At 45.0% G+C, this 14199-nt stretch overlaps 1 protein-coding gene across 2 annotated transcripts in view; it reads right to left on the reverse strand.

Moving 5' to 3' along the window:
- Positions 1-14199, reverse strand: part of igdcc3 (immunoglobulin superfamily, DCC subclass, member 3) — a 217182-nt gene that overhangs the window by 56821 nt on the left and 146162 nt on the right. Inside the window, exon 1 of one of the 2 annotated variants that reach the window (XM_034191648.1) lies at positions 8823-10565. The exons of the other annotated variant lie outside the window; for it this stretch is intronic. Within the exon in view, the coding sequence (XP_034047539.1) occupies positions 8823-9786 (964 nt within the window). The 5' untranslated portion in view covers positions 9787-10565. Of the gene's footprint in view, positions 1-8822; positions 10566-14199 lie in introns of those variants that run through there. 2 annotated transcript variants of the gene reach the window in all.

A 14199-nucleotide genomic window follows, 5' to 3' on the forward strand; every position in this document is an offset into this window, starting at 1 on the left:
GCTAGCAGATTCCTAAAAACACACAAAGTGAATAATGTGTAAATAATTTAGAGGTGATTCAGCAGAGGGAGTGCTTTAGTTAAAGCATGTGACGATTACACTGTGAAACAAATCATTATCTAGTTATCTAGATCAATCTAACTGCGCAGATTAAACAGCTAACAGATACAGCAAAACACCGCTGTGCTCCGGAACAGGAAGTGATACAATACCGCAGTGAGAGCCAACCACCAGTAGAGGGTCTTAAAAAGGTAATTACAAATAATTACCTTTTTAGATGGCTCCAAATATGTTCTCCACCTCATTAAGCGTGCACGTGCGAGAGACACAGAAAAGCTGCAGCTGGTGCCGTCCGCTGTGATTCTGGAAGCAATTAGAGGCGTTTTCAACAGCCAGCTCCATCAGAAAATGATTAATCCACCATGAAATAATTATTTTATATACGCGGTGTCCAGCGCACAATGTGTCTCATCCAGTGGAACAAAGCGTGGCGTCCAGCTGAGAACACAGCGGGTGGGATCATCACGATGATGTGCGTGCAAGTGGGCAGATCAAAGTCGTGCAAGTGTCAGGGCACCTTTAGTAGTTTTTTAATTTTAACATGCTTATGTTAATCACCTCTTTGTTGATATATTTTCAAGAACTCAGCCAAGGAGTTTATGTGTATGAGGTTATATCAGCTGCATTTGTGTCCTTTTCCCCTCTAAATAACACAAAGGGCTCTCAGACACCTGAATGACGCCTTTCCACTACATTCTCTCATTGTTCTACTCTTCATTGGTGCTTTCTATGAGGATTTTTGTTTTACCTTTAGGCTTTCACATCATACTTCTTATCTAATTGATTTATTATGTTAAGGCATTTGTAATAAGAAATTGTTAGATAACTACTCACATACACTACATATCAATATAAATTTTTGGATTAAACCAACAGGCAAGTTATTTACCGTCACGATTTAAATTCAAATAAGAGTTTCTCTGCATTTACATGGGAGTAAAGAGGGCAACTGTGCTTTCATAAATCAATGAGAAATCGAAAGAAATTGGATCGCAATTAACATTCATGGTTTTTCTTCTTAATGCCGTCAAATGTCGGGGCTGGTCTCAGAGTTGACAGGCAGATAAAATGAAATATTGACCAGGATCAATGCTGCTGGCTGAAGCAAAGTGTGGACTCTCTGATCAATATGTGAATGAGACAGGTGCTGAATGTGTCATGTTTGGTGATAATTAATGCAAAGGCCATCTATACCTTGACTCCCACTGGACACAACTATCAGTCTCTCTAAACTGTGCTAAAACATGACTGGCAGGCATTTTGAAGGCAAGGAACAATTCCTCAGTTATTTTTTATTCCTTTGTACCATCCTATAAAACTACAAAACAATACCTTAACTAAAGTTAGAATAAAGTTGAGTGAAGGCCTCAAAGATTTTTCATGAAAGTCTAGTGCACCAAATACATTACTGATAGTTAATTGGTTGAAATCAGATGCACACCTGTGAAATGTTTTACCACCACTTAAAGCTGTATGGTAGAGGTAGGCGGATCGATCCTAATATCGATACCAATGCCGGTATTGATATTGAATGATCCTTGTGTAAAAAGATCGATATTCAAGCTTTTTTCTCTCCTGCACGCGCTGACTGCTGCGCACGCAGATTCATCAAAGTCTACTCTCTGTCTGTAAGAGCAGAGCTGTACTGTGTCACACAACATGGAGCAGCGCACCCTTGTATTGTGGTTTGTCAGCCCTCTACCTCAGGAGATTTTGTTTTAAGTTGTGTTGAGTGATATTTTTTTAAACAAAAATGTTGACTGTGATAATAAAGTATTTTGTTGTCACGTACAATGTTTGGTAAAATTCTATCCTAGGTCTTTTGGATCCTTTGGATCAATATGAAGCTTAAATATGAAAAAGTATCGGTATCGATATTGGCAATCCTGGGCCTGTATTTACTTGGTATCGGATCAATACCAAAATTCCCGGTAATGCCCACCTCTACTTTATGGCCTTTCAAATATCACAAAACCTGACAATATTTATGTTTCACTGAAACCCACGCATCGTAGTATCAGTTTATTTTTGAAACATGCTGTAAAATTACAGCTCATTTTAATGAAGAGAACATATTTGCTTGGGGAGAATTCTGTAATGAATATTTTCTTTTTGTTTTCGCTGGAGTGACATCTCTGCTATTTTGGCATTGTGGGATAGCTCGCCGGATTACTTTCACCTGACCAAGCTCTGAATTTGCTGACATGAGAAGATGCTGCTGGATGAGTGTGAGTATAGTGACTTATGATCATTTAGGCATAAAAACACACAAGATACACACGTTATTGTGCCAAATATACTCCTTATGTTTTTGTAACCCATGAAAACACACTGTCATCGCAAATACAGCATTGTTTGGGAACTACTTTTTGCGCAGGAATTCATCAAGCACATCGGCTGCGGGTGTGTGCGAACACAGAATATGTGGTAGAATTGAAGATTATTCTTATGCTTTTATTTTGAAGACGTTTCAGACATTAACAGGAAGGAGGTTACGTGTGGGTCGGGTGTGGTGCTACAAGGCTGAAGGATAATAAAAATGGGTGTTCACTGAAAGTCTCATCTGTTGGCACTATTCTTGAAGAAGCACGACATGGTGTCAGAAGTGCGATAGTGGTAAGAAGCAGAGGAAAGGCAGCGGGAGAGCATTTTTTTTTCCTGAGACTCGTCAAAAAAAAAAAAAAAAAGACGACGGACAGTGCTAATGCTAACGTGGCTATTACACAGGCTCCCCAGCTTGCAGCTAACCCTGCTAACCCACCTCCAAGTGCAACGTTCACAATTCAACCTCCTGAAGCATTCGACTTCTCTAAACCCCAGGACTTGGAGAAATGGGTTAGAAGGTTTGAAAGATTCAAACTAGCCAGCAACCTGCATCTTAGCTCTGAAGCTAACCAGGTAAACACATTGATCTACTGCATGGGGGACGAAGCTTTAACCGACGCACAGAGACAACAATACGGAGCAGTAAAAGACTCCATTGCAACATATTTTGTGCCGAGGAAAAATGTAATATACGAGAGGGCAAAATTCAACCAACGGGTACAACAGACTAATGAAACAGTGGACTCCTTCATCACTGCTTTGTATAGCTTAGCTGAAAACTGTGGCTATGGTGCATTCCATGACGAGTTGATAAGAGACCGCCTTGTTGTAGGACTCAGAGACACAAGTCTAGCAGAGAGGATGCAGCTGGACAGAGATTTGACCTTGGAGAAGGCACTTAACATGGCACGGCAGTCGGAAGTGATCAAAAGACAGCAAACAGATCTCAGGAGAGAAGCCAAAGGTGAAATTAATGCAGTGGCGGCAAAGCATAAGAAACCAAAGCAGCCCACACCGAAGACAACTTTTCAACAGAAAAACCTGGCAACAAAGCCCAAAACACAAACTGACTGCCAGCAATGCTACAGGTGTGGAAAACCCCTGCACATGGAAAATGGCTATGCCCAGCAAAAGATGTGATATGCCACACATGTGGGAAAAAGGGACACTACAGTAAAGTGTGCAAGTCACCCAAAGCAGTACATGTAGTGGACACGAGTACAATTTGCAGAGACTGTTGTGAAAGTGTAAGAACACGGACCCACAACAGGGGGCGCAAATGAACGGACAATGGAGGAAGTCAAATAACAACACTTTACTGTTGTGAAGAAGCACAACCAACACGGCGAATTACAATTGTAGACAAGTAGTCAATTCACAAAAAATGTGTCACGTGGGCAGGCTCGAAGATAAGAGATGTCCGTCCAAAGCAGAACCGGAACCACACGATTTCCTCCGCCACCGAACCCCGGGAATACTGGAGCCGCCAAGTCCCGAACACCCAGGTGGCCACTGCCTCCGCTTGTCGGATCTGGTACTGCTGGCGAGGAACAAAAACAGTTAGATGTGGGTGCGTGTGCACCCAGCAACACGTACAGTGGGAAAACCACCTCCACCTCTCGTCGAAAAAAGAAACAGAATATCTGCTGTCCAACACACACAAGCAATAGATATTCCTGTCAGAAAGTCAACACAGTCAGCTGAGAACGTTACCTCCCTGGTAGAGCGATATCTCGGCAAAGAGGTGGAGATGTCGTCTTACTGATATACCACTGAAGATCAGATGATTGGGGACAGCTGTCGTAGGTGATAAGTGACAGCTGTCACCCCGGCTGCTCCTGTGAGGCGGCAGCGCCCTCTGGTGCCTGGAGCCCGCACTCCAGGCAGGGTGCCCTCTGGTGGTGGTGGGCCAGCAGTACCTCCTCTTCAGCGGCCCACACAACAGAGACATTCCTTTGTTCCTCGGCTCAGTAGATGCAGACACAGACCCCTGGTACACAGATTTGACTATCAGAAGCCACAGAGTGAGGTTTAAGATAGACACAGGAGCGGATGTCTCAGCTATTCCAGCCCATACATACTACACCATTGCGGACAAAGACATTTAAATGAAACAGACAGACCACTATTTGGCCCAGGTGGTACACCACTTTCTGTCATAGGCAAATACAGAGTCACTATGTAAGGGGGAGCAGGTGATTCAAGAGGATGTGTATGTAATAAAAGACTTAAGTACAGCTTTGCTAAGCAGACCAGCTAGCGTGAAGCTTAACCTTGTCTCCAGGCTAGATAGCATAGATAAGAAAGTGATAGCAGAGTCCTATCCAAAACTTTGTCAAGGCTTAGGGATGTTGCAGCAGCCATATACAATTAAACTTAAGCCAGATGCCATTCCCTTTTCCCTAACACCAAGACGTGTTCCTATTCCTCTACTGAGCAAAGTGAAAGAGGAACTGCAGAAAATGGAGAGTCTGGGAGTCATCTCAAGAGTGGAAGAACCAACTGAATGGTGCTCTGGGATGGTTCCAGTGCTGTCAAAAAATGGTTCGGTGCGCATCTGCATAGACCTAACCCGCCTCAATGAAGCAGTCTGCAGAGAGAAATACATACTACCTTCAGTAGAGCAGACGCTTGGATCCCTCGCAGGAGCGCAACTATTCAGCAAATTAGATGCTAACAGGGGGTTTTGGCAAATCCCATTGTCCCCAGAGTCAGCATGATATACAACTTTCATCACTCCCTTTGGCCGTTTTTTCTTCAACAGATTACCCTTTGGTATAGCCTCAGCCCCAAAACATTTTCAGCGGAGAATATCCATGATCCTCGATGGGCTGCAGGGCGTCGTCTGCCACATGGACGATGTTCTCATATGGGGTAAAGATCAAGAGGAGCATAACACGAGGCTTCATGTGGTACTGAACAAGCTCCAAGAGACCGGCGTCACACTAAACATGGAGAAGTGTGAGCTGAGCACACACAAAGTCAAGTTCCTTGGTCACATCCTGTCTGCTCAGGGTGTGCAGCCAGACCCAGACAAAACAAAAGCTGTAAGAGACATGAAAGAACCCTCTAACACAGGTGAAGTCCGCAGTTTTCTGGGCATGGTTAATCAGCTGGGGAAATTTATCCCAGGGCTGGCAGAGAAGGACAAACCACTGAGAGACCTTCTCTCTAAGAAAAATGAGTGGATCTGGAGCTCTGTACAACAGAATGCATTTGATCAGCTGAAAAGTGATCTCACCTCACCTCCAGTGCTGACACTCTATGACCCCAACAAATAGCTAAAACTGTCAGCAGACGCCTCTTCGTATGGACTGGGTGCTGTTCTTCTGCAAAAAGAGGAAGAACAGTGGAGGCCGGTTGCATATGCATCACATTCAATGACTGAAATTGAACAAAGATATGCTCAGGTGGAAAAAGAGGCACTTGGATTAACATGGGGATGCGAAAGGTTCAGAGACTTCCTCATTGGGAGACATTTTTTACTTGAGACAGACCACAAGCCACTTGTCAGCCTGCTGGGTCACCAGACACTAACTGAGCTCCCTCCCAGAATCCAGCGGTTCAGACTTAGACTCGTGGTACAGTTACTCTCACACACACCAGGCAAAGATCTACACACAGCAGACACTCTCACGTGCACCTGTCTCCACAAGCCCAAACTTAAAGTTGGCAGACAAAGACTTAATAGAACAAACAAGCATCTATGTTGATGAGTTAATCCACAACATGCCAGCTAGCTCATCATACTTGGCACAACTGAGGCACCAGTTGAAGGAAGACAGTGTTTGCTCAGAAGTGATGTCTTTTTGTCAGAGAGGTTGGCCAGACTACAGTAAGGTCACAGGTCCAGTGAAAACATACTGGTCAGAAAGAAATGTGCTTACTGTACATGATGGACTGTTACTAAAAGGCTCCAGACTCGTCATTCCCACAGCAATGCACAGCTCTGTCCTACAGGCTCTTCACGAAGGACACCAAGGGATGACGAGATGCAAGGAGCCGGCCAAAGAAACAGTGTGGTGGCCTGGCCTAAGCAGGCAACTAAATGAACTTGTGACAAACTGCACCACTTGCATCAGAGAACGCACCAACCCTGTGGAGCCACTGTTGCCGAGTGGGCTCCCAGAGAGGCCGTGGCAGAAGGTGGGAGCAGATTTATTCGCCCTAAACAACTGCAATTACCTGCTTGTAGTGGAATACTATTCAAGATTTGTGAAGATTGCTAAACTAACACCGGTGCAGTCAGAGGATGTCATTGTGCACCTGAAGTCTATTTTTTCCAGACATGGCATCCCTGAACTGTTTTTCACTGACAACGGCCCACAGTTTTCCAGCCATCAGTTGAAGGACTTTTCATCAGCCTATGGATTCAAACATGTTACAAGCAGCCCAAGGTTTGCTCAAAACACAAACACAAAACAGAGTCCAAAAACAAGGCTTGGCAAAACAAGAACGAAACAAGAGGCTGGTACGTGAGTGAATCAACGAACGAGCGGGGAAGAAGTGAACAGACGCAGGTTAAATAGGGACAGGTGTTAATCAGGAAATGAGGTGCACATGGAGGAGGAAAGGCCTGGAAAGAGGGGCGTGGTCAGGTGACAGCTAAGAGGCCAATGATGCAGAAGGGCGGTGACAAATGGGCAAGAGAATGACAGATGAAGGGGCGTGGCTGACTGAGAGGACAAAGTGCAGGTGCGGAACTGAGAGTGCAGTGATCCGGAAAAGACTGTGGAAACAATGAGAGACTGACAAGCAGGAGCAAGAGAAAGGTGATCAGATACAAACATGACAATAAAAGATAGTACAAAGAAAACCATGAACACCACCCTAACTTGATCAAAACTGAAAAGCATACAAGAACGTGATAAGTAGAATCATGGGAAATAATACAATAAACCTACGTAGAACAGACAGAAGAAACTACAAGAAAACAAAACTGAAAACCAAAACCAGAAATACCCAAATACTCAACAGAAGAGAGAACAGTAACATAAGCAAACAAACACTAAATGCTGAAACATAAAAACAGACTGTGAATAAACTAGAATGGAACTAAAACATAGCTGTAAAGTAACAAAGAAAGAAAGTGACAAAGCAATATGAGAACATTGAATAAACGTGAAGAAAGAGGCAATAACAAAACAAGACTAAAACATAACTGAGGTGAAAAGTAACAAAGGAAGAAAGTGACAAAGCAAAAATCAGAACATGGAAAAAAAAACCCCACATGAAGAAAAAGGTAATTAACAAAACGAGGCTGATGCCAAAGGAACAGAACTAAATGAAGAAGGGCCATATGGGCTGAAGCCTGGAAACGGCCGGGACATGACAGTACCCCACCCCCAAGCGGGTGCCCCCGGGCACCCGCCCAGGAACCCGACACCGGGAGGGCGGCAGGGGGAACAGGACGGAGGGCAGAACGAGAGAGGAGAGCCACAAGAGGGCCGAAAAAAAACAAAACCCCAGGGATGTCTGACAACAGACCCCAGCAAAACAGGCAGAGGAAACGTGGAATAACAATACCCGGGCAGGCGGTCGAGGGACCCAAAACTGGGCATAGCCAAGGCAGGAAAGAGGCCCCCAGGCGGGCGACAATACGGCTCAACAAAGGGCCGGGGCACGTGACACACACCCGGGTCGTGAGGTACCATGAGGTCAGGGGAGTGGACCCGTGGAGAAACGGGCGTGGAGACATCAGGAACCCGGCCTTGGGACAAACCGGCCCCTAGAATGGTTCCCAAAGAACAATCTGGGCCAGGTTTAGGACGAATAGCTCCAAAGCAGTGGTGTACAGAAAACAACCTCCTCAGGAGGAGTCCCACCGTGCGTAGAAGCCACTGGGCAAAAGGGAGTAGAGCTAAGCCACACGCAAAACAGAGGGCGTTCACATTCCAGGTACTGTAACACAAGACATTTAGGTGCATACACACGACCTTACAACAATGACAAAAACAAGACAGAAAAGAGCCCTCATACAGTAAATAAAGGTTCTTGAACAAAACCCCAAAAAAGCAAAAAATCCCCATAAACGAGCAAAAGTGCAGACAGAAAACAAACAAAACCAGACCAACACAAGTACCAACCAGAAAATCCTGTATTTGCTCAGGGTGCCGAATGTATTGCACGAGAAGGTTAATCAAAGTCTGTGGATAATTGGCATGGCCAGAAGTACTTGGAGACGTGAGAGAGAATTTTAACAGGCGTGAGATGGAAAATGTTTCCATGAACCCACAACCGCCCCCAGGGGAGACCCCTAAGAACAAAATAATTTTATCCAACAGCCAGGTCATGACGCTCTGAAACTGTGAGTCAAGGTCAGACATGGTCCACCCCAGGAGGAGGCGTGGGGCTTTGAACCAACAAAGCACAGAGGTAAACAACGTGAGTACAAAATAGACCCGCAACAAATACAGTTCAAGCAAAATGTCACTAACCATCTCCAGGTTTGCGTCCTCGATCGTCATCTTCTGTGCCGACAGTGAAGCTGGAGCAGGATGAGGAGGCGCAGGAGGGGAAGGTTCCGACGGCATGTGTGCGAACGACGCACCGTCTGGCCTTGAGACTGGTTGTGGTGCGGCGTGCGCTGGAACAGGTGCTGGCGTGGTGCGCGCAAAGTCCAATGCAGCCGTGGGCGTGGAGTCTGGAGCAGTCGCTGGTGCCGCAGGTGCGGAGATTGCTCCAGTCGCTGGCGCATTGCGCATGGAGACCGGGCTGGCTGGAAGCGTCGCAGGTGCCGCTGGCATGGAGACTGGAGCAGCCGCTGGTGCAGCTGGCGTGGAGTCTGGAGCAACCGCTGGAGTGATGCGCACAGAGACTGGTTCGGCGGGAGGTGCCGCAGGTGCGGAGATCGCTCCAGTCGCTGGTGCAGTGCACATGGAGACCGGGCCGGCTGGAAGCGTCGCTGGTGCCGCTGGCATGGAGACTGGAGTAGCCGCTGGTGCAGCTGGCGTGGAGTCTGGAGCAACCGCTGGAGTGATGCGCACAGAGACTGGTTCGGCGGGAGGTGCCGCAGGTGCGGAGATTGCTCCAGTCGCTGGTGCAGTGCGCATGGAGACCGGGCCGGATGGAAGCGTCGCTGGTGCCGCTGGCGTGGAGACTGGAGCAGCTGCAGGTGCGAAGCGCACGGTCTTCGGTGGCACAGGCGCGCAGGGCTGTCGAGGAGCTGGAACAGGAGGAAGGCTGAGAACAGCCGTTGTCGTGGCCCGGAGATGTTGGGAAGTCGGGCATGAGGAGGCCGGCTCCGCTTCGGTCCGAAGTGAGCGTATGGAAGCCACGTGAGTCGTTCGTGGTGCGGACTGAGGTGGTGCTCGTGAAGGGACTTGCATGGGTGTTGAGCGTGGCCGTGGTCCCGGTGTCTTCGGTTTTGCAGGTGCAGCCGGTTCTTTTCCTGATGCACATCAGGCTGCGTCTGATATCGTTATGTGCCGTGGTGCGGTCGAACAGGCTGCGGTGATGTCTGATTCAAACATGAACTCTATTGGATCTTCGATACATGGCGGAAGAAGGCCCTGCTTAAACTGAGCCTTTATGTTCTCAAGGTCAGGAAAGGAGCGAACCACGTCAGGCTCGGCTTGTAACAGCTGATCAAGGTCCGACAGAACGCGACGTCGGTTCTGTGGACTCAGATTGTCATGGTATTTATAAAACAAGTCCTGTACCTTGAACAATACGTTTACCGAGTCCTGTACTACAAACTGCTCTGACTCCGACGAATTGTTTTCGTCATCATCATCACAATTGCTTCATTCAGCGTCATCATCGACAGGCAGGGGCTGTGAACACGGGTGGGCCTCTGGATGTTTTATCCAGTCAGGAAGTTTAGTGCCAGAAAAAATCGTGTCCAGGTCCTGCAGATCAGGGAAGCGTTCATAAAGCCATTCATTGGCTTCCACGATTTCCCATGCCTGCTCAAGATAATCAAATTTCTCTTTTGGAGAGAAACAGTCACGAAAACAAATAAAAAAAAAATTGAAGGTCATCAAAAATCCTCTTGATTGTATCAGCGTCTTGATTCCTGGCGACCGGATTCGAGCCCGCTGCGTCCATGTCTGGCTCGTTCGTTCTGTCAGGACTGGACGAGGGCAGGACACAAATGCAGGCTCAACAAAAGGAAATATACTTAAAGGGTGGTTTATTCAGGCTTGGGATCGATAACAGCAAGGCAGTCCACGGAGCAAAAGTACTTGACAAGGATTAAGCTGAAGACGTGGTCCAAAGAACAAGCAAGCTCAAAACATGAGCAAACAGGTATGTCAGAGCAGAGGCAAAAAACAGGATCCAGAACACAAAACAGAGTCCAAAAACAAGGCTTGGCAAAACAAGAACGAAACAAGAGGCTGGTACGTGAGTGAATCAACGAACGAGCGGGGAAGAAGTGAACAGACGCAGGTTAAATAGGGACAGGTGTTAATCAGGAAATGAGGTGCACATGGAGGAGGAAAGGCCTGGAAAGGAGGGCATGGTCAGGTGACAGCTAAGAGGCCAATGATGCAGAAGGGTGGTGACAAATGGGCAAGAGAATGACAGATGAAGGGGCGTGGCTGACTGAGAGGACAAAGTGCAGGTGCGGAACTGAGAGTGCAGTGATCCGAAAAAGACTGTGGAAACAATGAGAGACTGACAAGCAGGAGCAAGAGAAAGGTGATCAGATACAAACATGACAATAAAAGATAGTACAAAGAAAACCATGAACACCACCCTAACTTGATCAAAACTGAAAAGCATACAAGAACGTGATAAGTAGAATCATGGGAAATAATACAATAAACCTACGTAGAACAGACAGAAGAAACTACAAGAAAACAAAACTGAAAACCAAAACCAGAAATACCCAAATACTCAACAGAAGAGAGAACAGTAACATAAGCAAACAAACACTAAATGCTGAAACATAAAAACAGACTGTGAATAAACTAGAATGGAACTAAAACATAGCTGTAAAGTAACAAAGAAAGAAAGTGACAAAGCAATATGAGAACACTGAATAAACGTGAAGAAAGAGGCAATAACAAAACAAGACTAAAACATAACTGAGGTGAAAAGTAACAAAGGAAGAAAGTGACAAAGCAAAAATCAGAACATGGAAAAAAAAACCCACATGAAGAAAAAGGTAATTAACAAAACGAGGCTGATGCCAAAGGAACAGAACTAAATGAAGAAGGGCCATATGGGCTGAAGCCTGGAAACGGCCGGGACATGACACATATTGAATTTCTTGAAGGCATAAGAGTTTGAGATTTATTACAACTAGTTACACATACACTTTGTCTCAGTTCAAATGTTTCTTTAAAAAGGGGAGATGTGGTAGAATTGAAGATTATTCGTATGCTTTTATTTTGAAGACGTTTCAGACATTAACAGGAAGGAGGTTACGTGTGGGTCGGGTGTGGTGCTACAAGGCTGAAGGATAATAAAAATGGGTGTTCACTGAAAGTCTCATCTGTTGGCATTATTCTTGAAGAAGCACGACAGAATATACAAAAACTGTATAGTAGTTCGGCCAAAACGAGAGCGTCCACTTTTAGCTTGCCATAAACTAAGCTAGTGGTGCTCGTGAGAGTATGCCATAAGATCTCTTGTAAATCACTTCAAATGTGGTATCTGGTTTCAAAAACATTGTTTTTTGATTTAAATGTTTATTTCTCACTAACTTTTGCAAAATATATGAGCATTTTCCACCATCTTGGATTAATTTGTTCAAGCGAGAAGCCAGCTGATGTCACGGTGCTTTCCTCTACTCTGATTGGTGGGTGCTGTGTGCTTCCCAAGTGATCTGTGACGTCACTATGGTCGCTATCATAGAATGTATGGGTTCCTACTGAACGTAGTTCAAGGTTGTCTGGAATTTTTTCTCTTTAGGGGAATTATTCATAATTTTTTCCCAGACAACACAAATTTTGATTATAATGGCAAAGTCATATTTTAACTCCCCTATTTAAAGGCAAAAAATGTAATTGCAGTGGTGCCATAAAATCAGTTTTTATGAATTTTGTTTTTGATAATGTGACCTTGTACAGATTGTGTTTTGGTAGAAAGTGTCACATAATAATTTGTGTTCATGGTCCATCACAGTGTTGGAGTTTATTTCTGCTAACATGTAAAACACTGGGAAATATTCCAGGGCCTATCTTAGGGCCCCTTCACACATAGTCCGAATTTGGTTGAATTGCATATTAAGTGTGCATGAAGCAGGAATCGTATGCAAACCGTGTAATTTCGTAGCTGCATCGAACGCCTTGTACACCTGTTGCTACAACTATTTGCGCACACCAGCGGTTGTGCGAGCCCATTAAACCCTCTTGCGGCAGCTGTCAGCCAGCTGACAGGAGGTGTGGCAGCCCACTGAAGCAGCTGTGGAGATGTGTCATTCTGGACATCGCAGCTGTACAGAACTGTGTTTGGACGGACATGGACTAACAACTGACCACTGTGACGCGCGTGTCTGTTTGCTGTCATCAAGTGGACATAAATAAAAACATATATCACTGTGGCGATGGGCTGCAGCGAGCGAGCGCGCTTGCGCATGGTGCGCACATGGACAGGCTGCCCCCAGGTTGAAATGGATCATCAGATAACACGCGCAGGTGATCTGTCACATCACCCACATGAGCTCTGTTCCACATGATGCGGTGTCCTGCGGAGCGCTGTCCACATGACATGCGTGTCGGTAGGACACGCGCAGGCCAGCAGGACAAGCGCCAGCAGATTTGGACATGAATGAGTCGAGCGAACTGCTTCTCATTCATGTCATTTCATGACTGTGCGACAGTGACGATGGGTCATCTACAGAGGAACAGACAGATCATATTTGTATTGCCCACTTGATAAGAGGGATTTAATACAATGCAATGTTTTTATATGGTGCATCCTTTTTATTTTTTTTTTAATATGTCCATGTGCTTCCTGATATGAGGCAGTTTCCTGTGGGTGACATGTATCTTTTATTTTTTTTAATTTGTATTTATTTTTTTATTATATTTATTTTATTATTTTGCTGGCAGAAGCTGCTGGGAAAAGCTGCTGTGTTCCCGCATGCACTGAAGCATCACAGTATGTATTTTTCTTATTTTTTATTTATTGTTTTCTTCACAGCAATTTGAACTGTTTGCGCTGTATTGAAGTATCAATCAATCAATCAATCAATCAATCAATCAATCAATCAATTTTTTATATAGCGCCAAATCACAACAAACAGTTGCCCCAAGGTGCTTTATATTGTAAGGCAAGGCCATACAATAATTATGTAAAACCCCAACGGTCAAAACGACCCCCTGTGAGCAAGCACTTGGCTACAGTGGGAAGGAAAAACTCCCTTTTAACAGGAAGAAACCTCTAAAGTATTAGACCAAACATTGCACTATGTGTGAATGGGCCCTTAATGATCAACGGCAAATGGTCGATTGCATATTTATTTACCCAATGCACAATAGGGCGCTGTTACATTGTTTGTTACATTGTTAGGCAAAAAGCAGGAATGCTCTGCTGTGATTGGCTATGGTTTCTTTCTCATAAAGGATGTCAGCAGCTTTTTGGCACTTCTTGGATTAATCTTTTCTTTCCTCAGCTTGGATGCTCTTTCTCTTTAATCCCACATGGATTCTTTTTCATTCTTTTCCTTTATTTTACCAATTCTTTTTCCTTTTCTTCAGTTGAACATTTTCCTCCTTCTAGTGCTCTGCAAACCTTCCTTTGATTTTCTATAGTGTACATTTCCTTTATTATTTTGGAATGTAATATGCAAAAAATTGGACACATGCTTTTTTATACTGGAACACTTTTTAAAGCAAATCATAATTCTTACCTAATAACAGG

Source organism: Thalassophryne amazonica, chromosome 2 (genome assembly GCF_902500255.1).
Source record: "Thalassophryne amazonica chromosome 2, fThaAma1.1, whole genome shotgun sequence".
NCBI lineage: Eukaryota > Metazoa > Chordata > Actinopteri > Batrachoidiformes > Batrachoididae > Thalassophryne > Thalassophryne amazonica.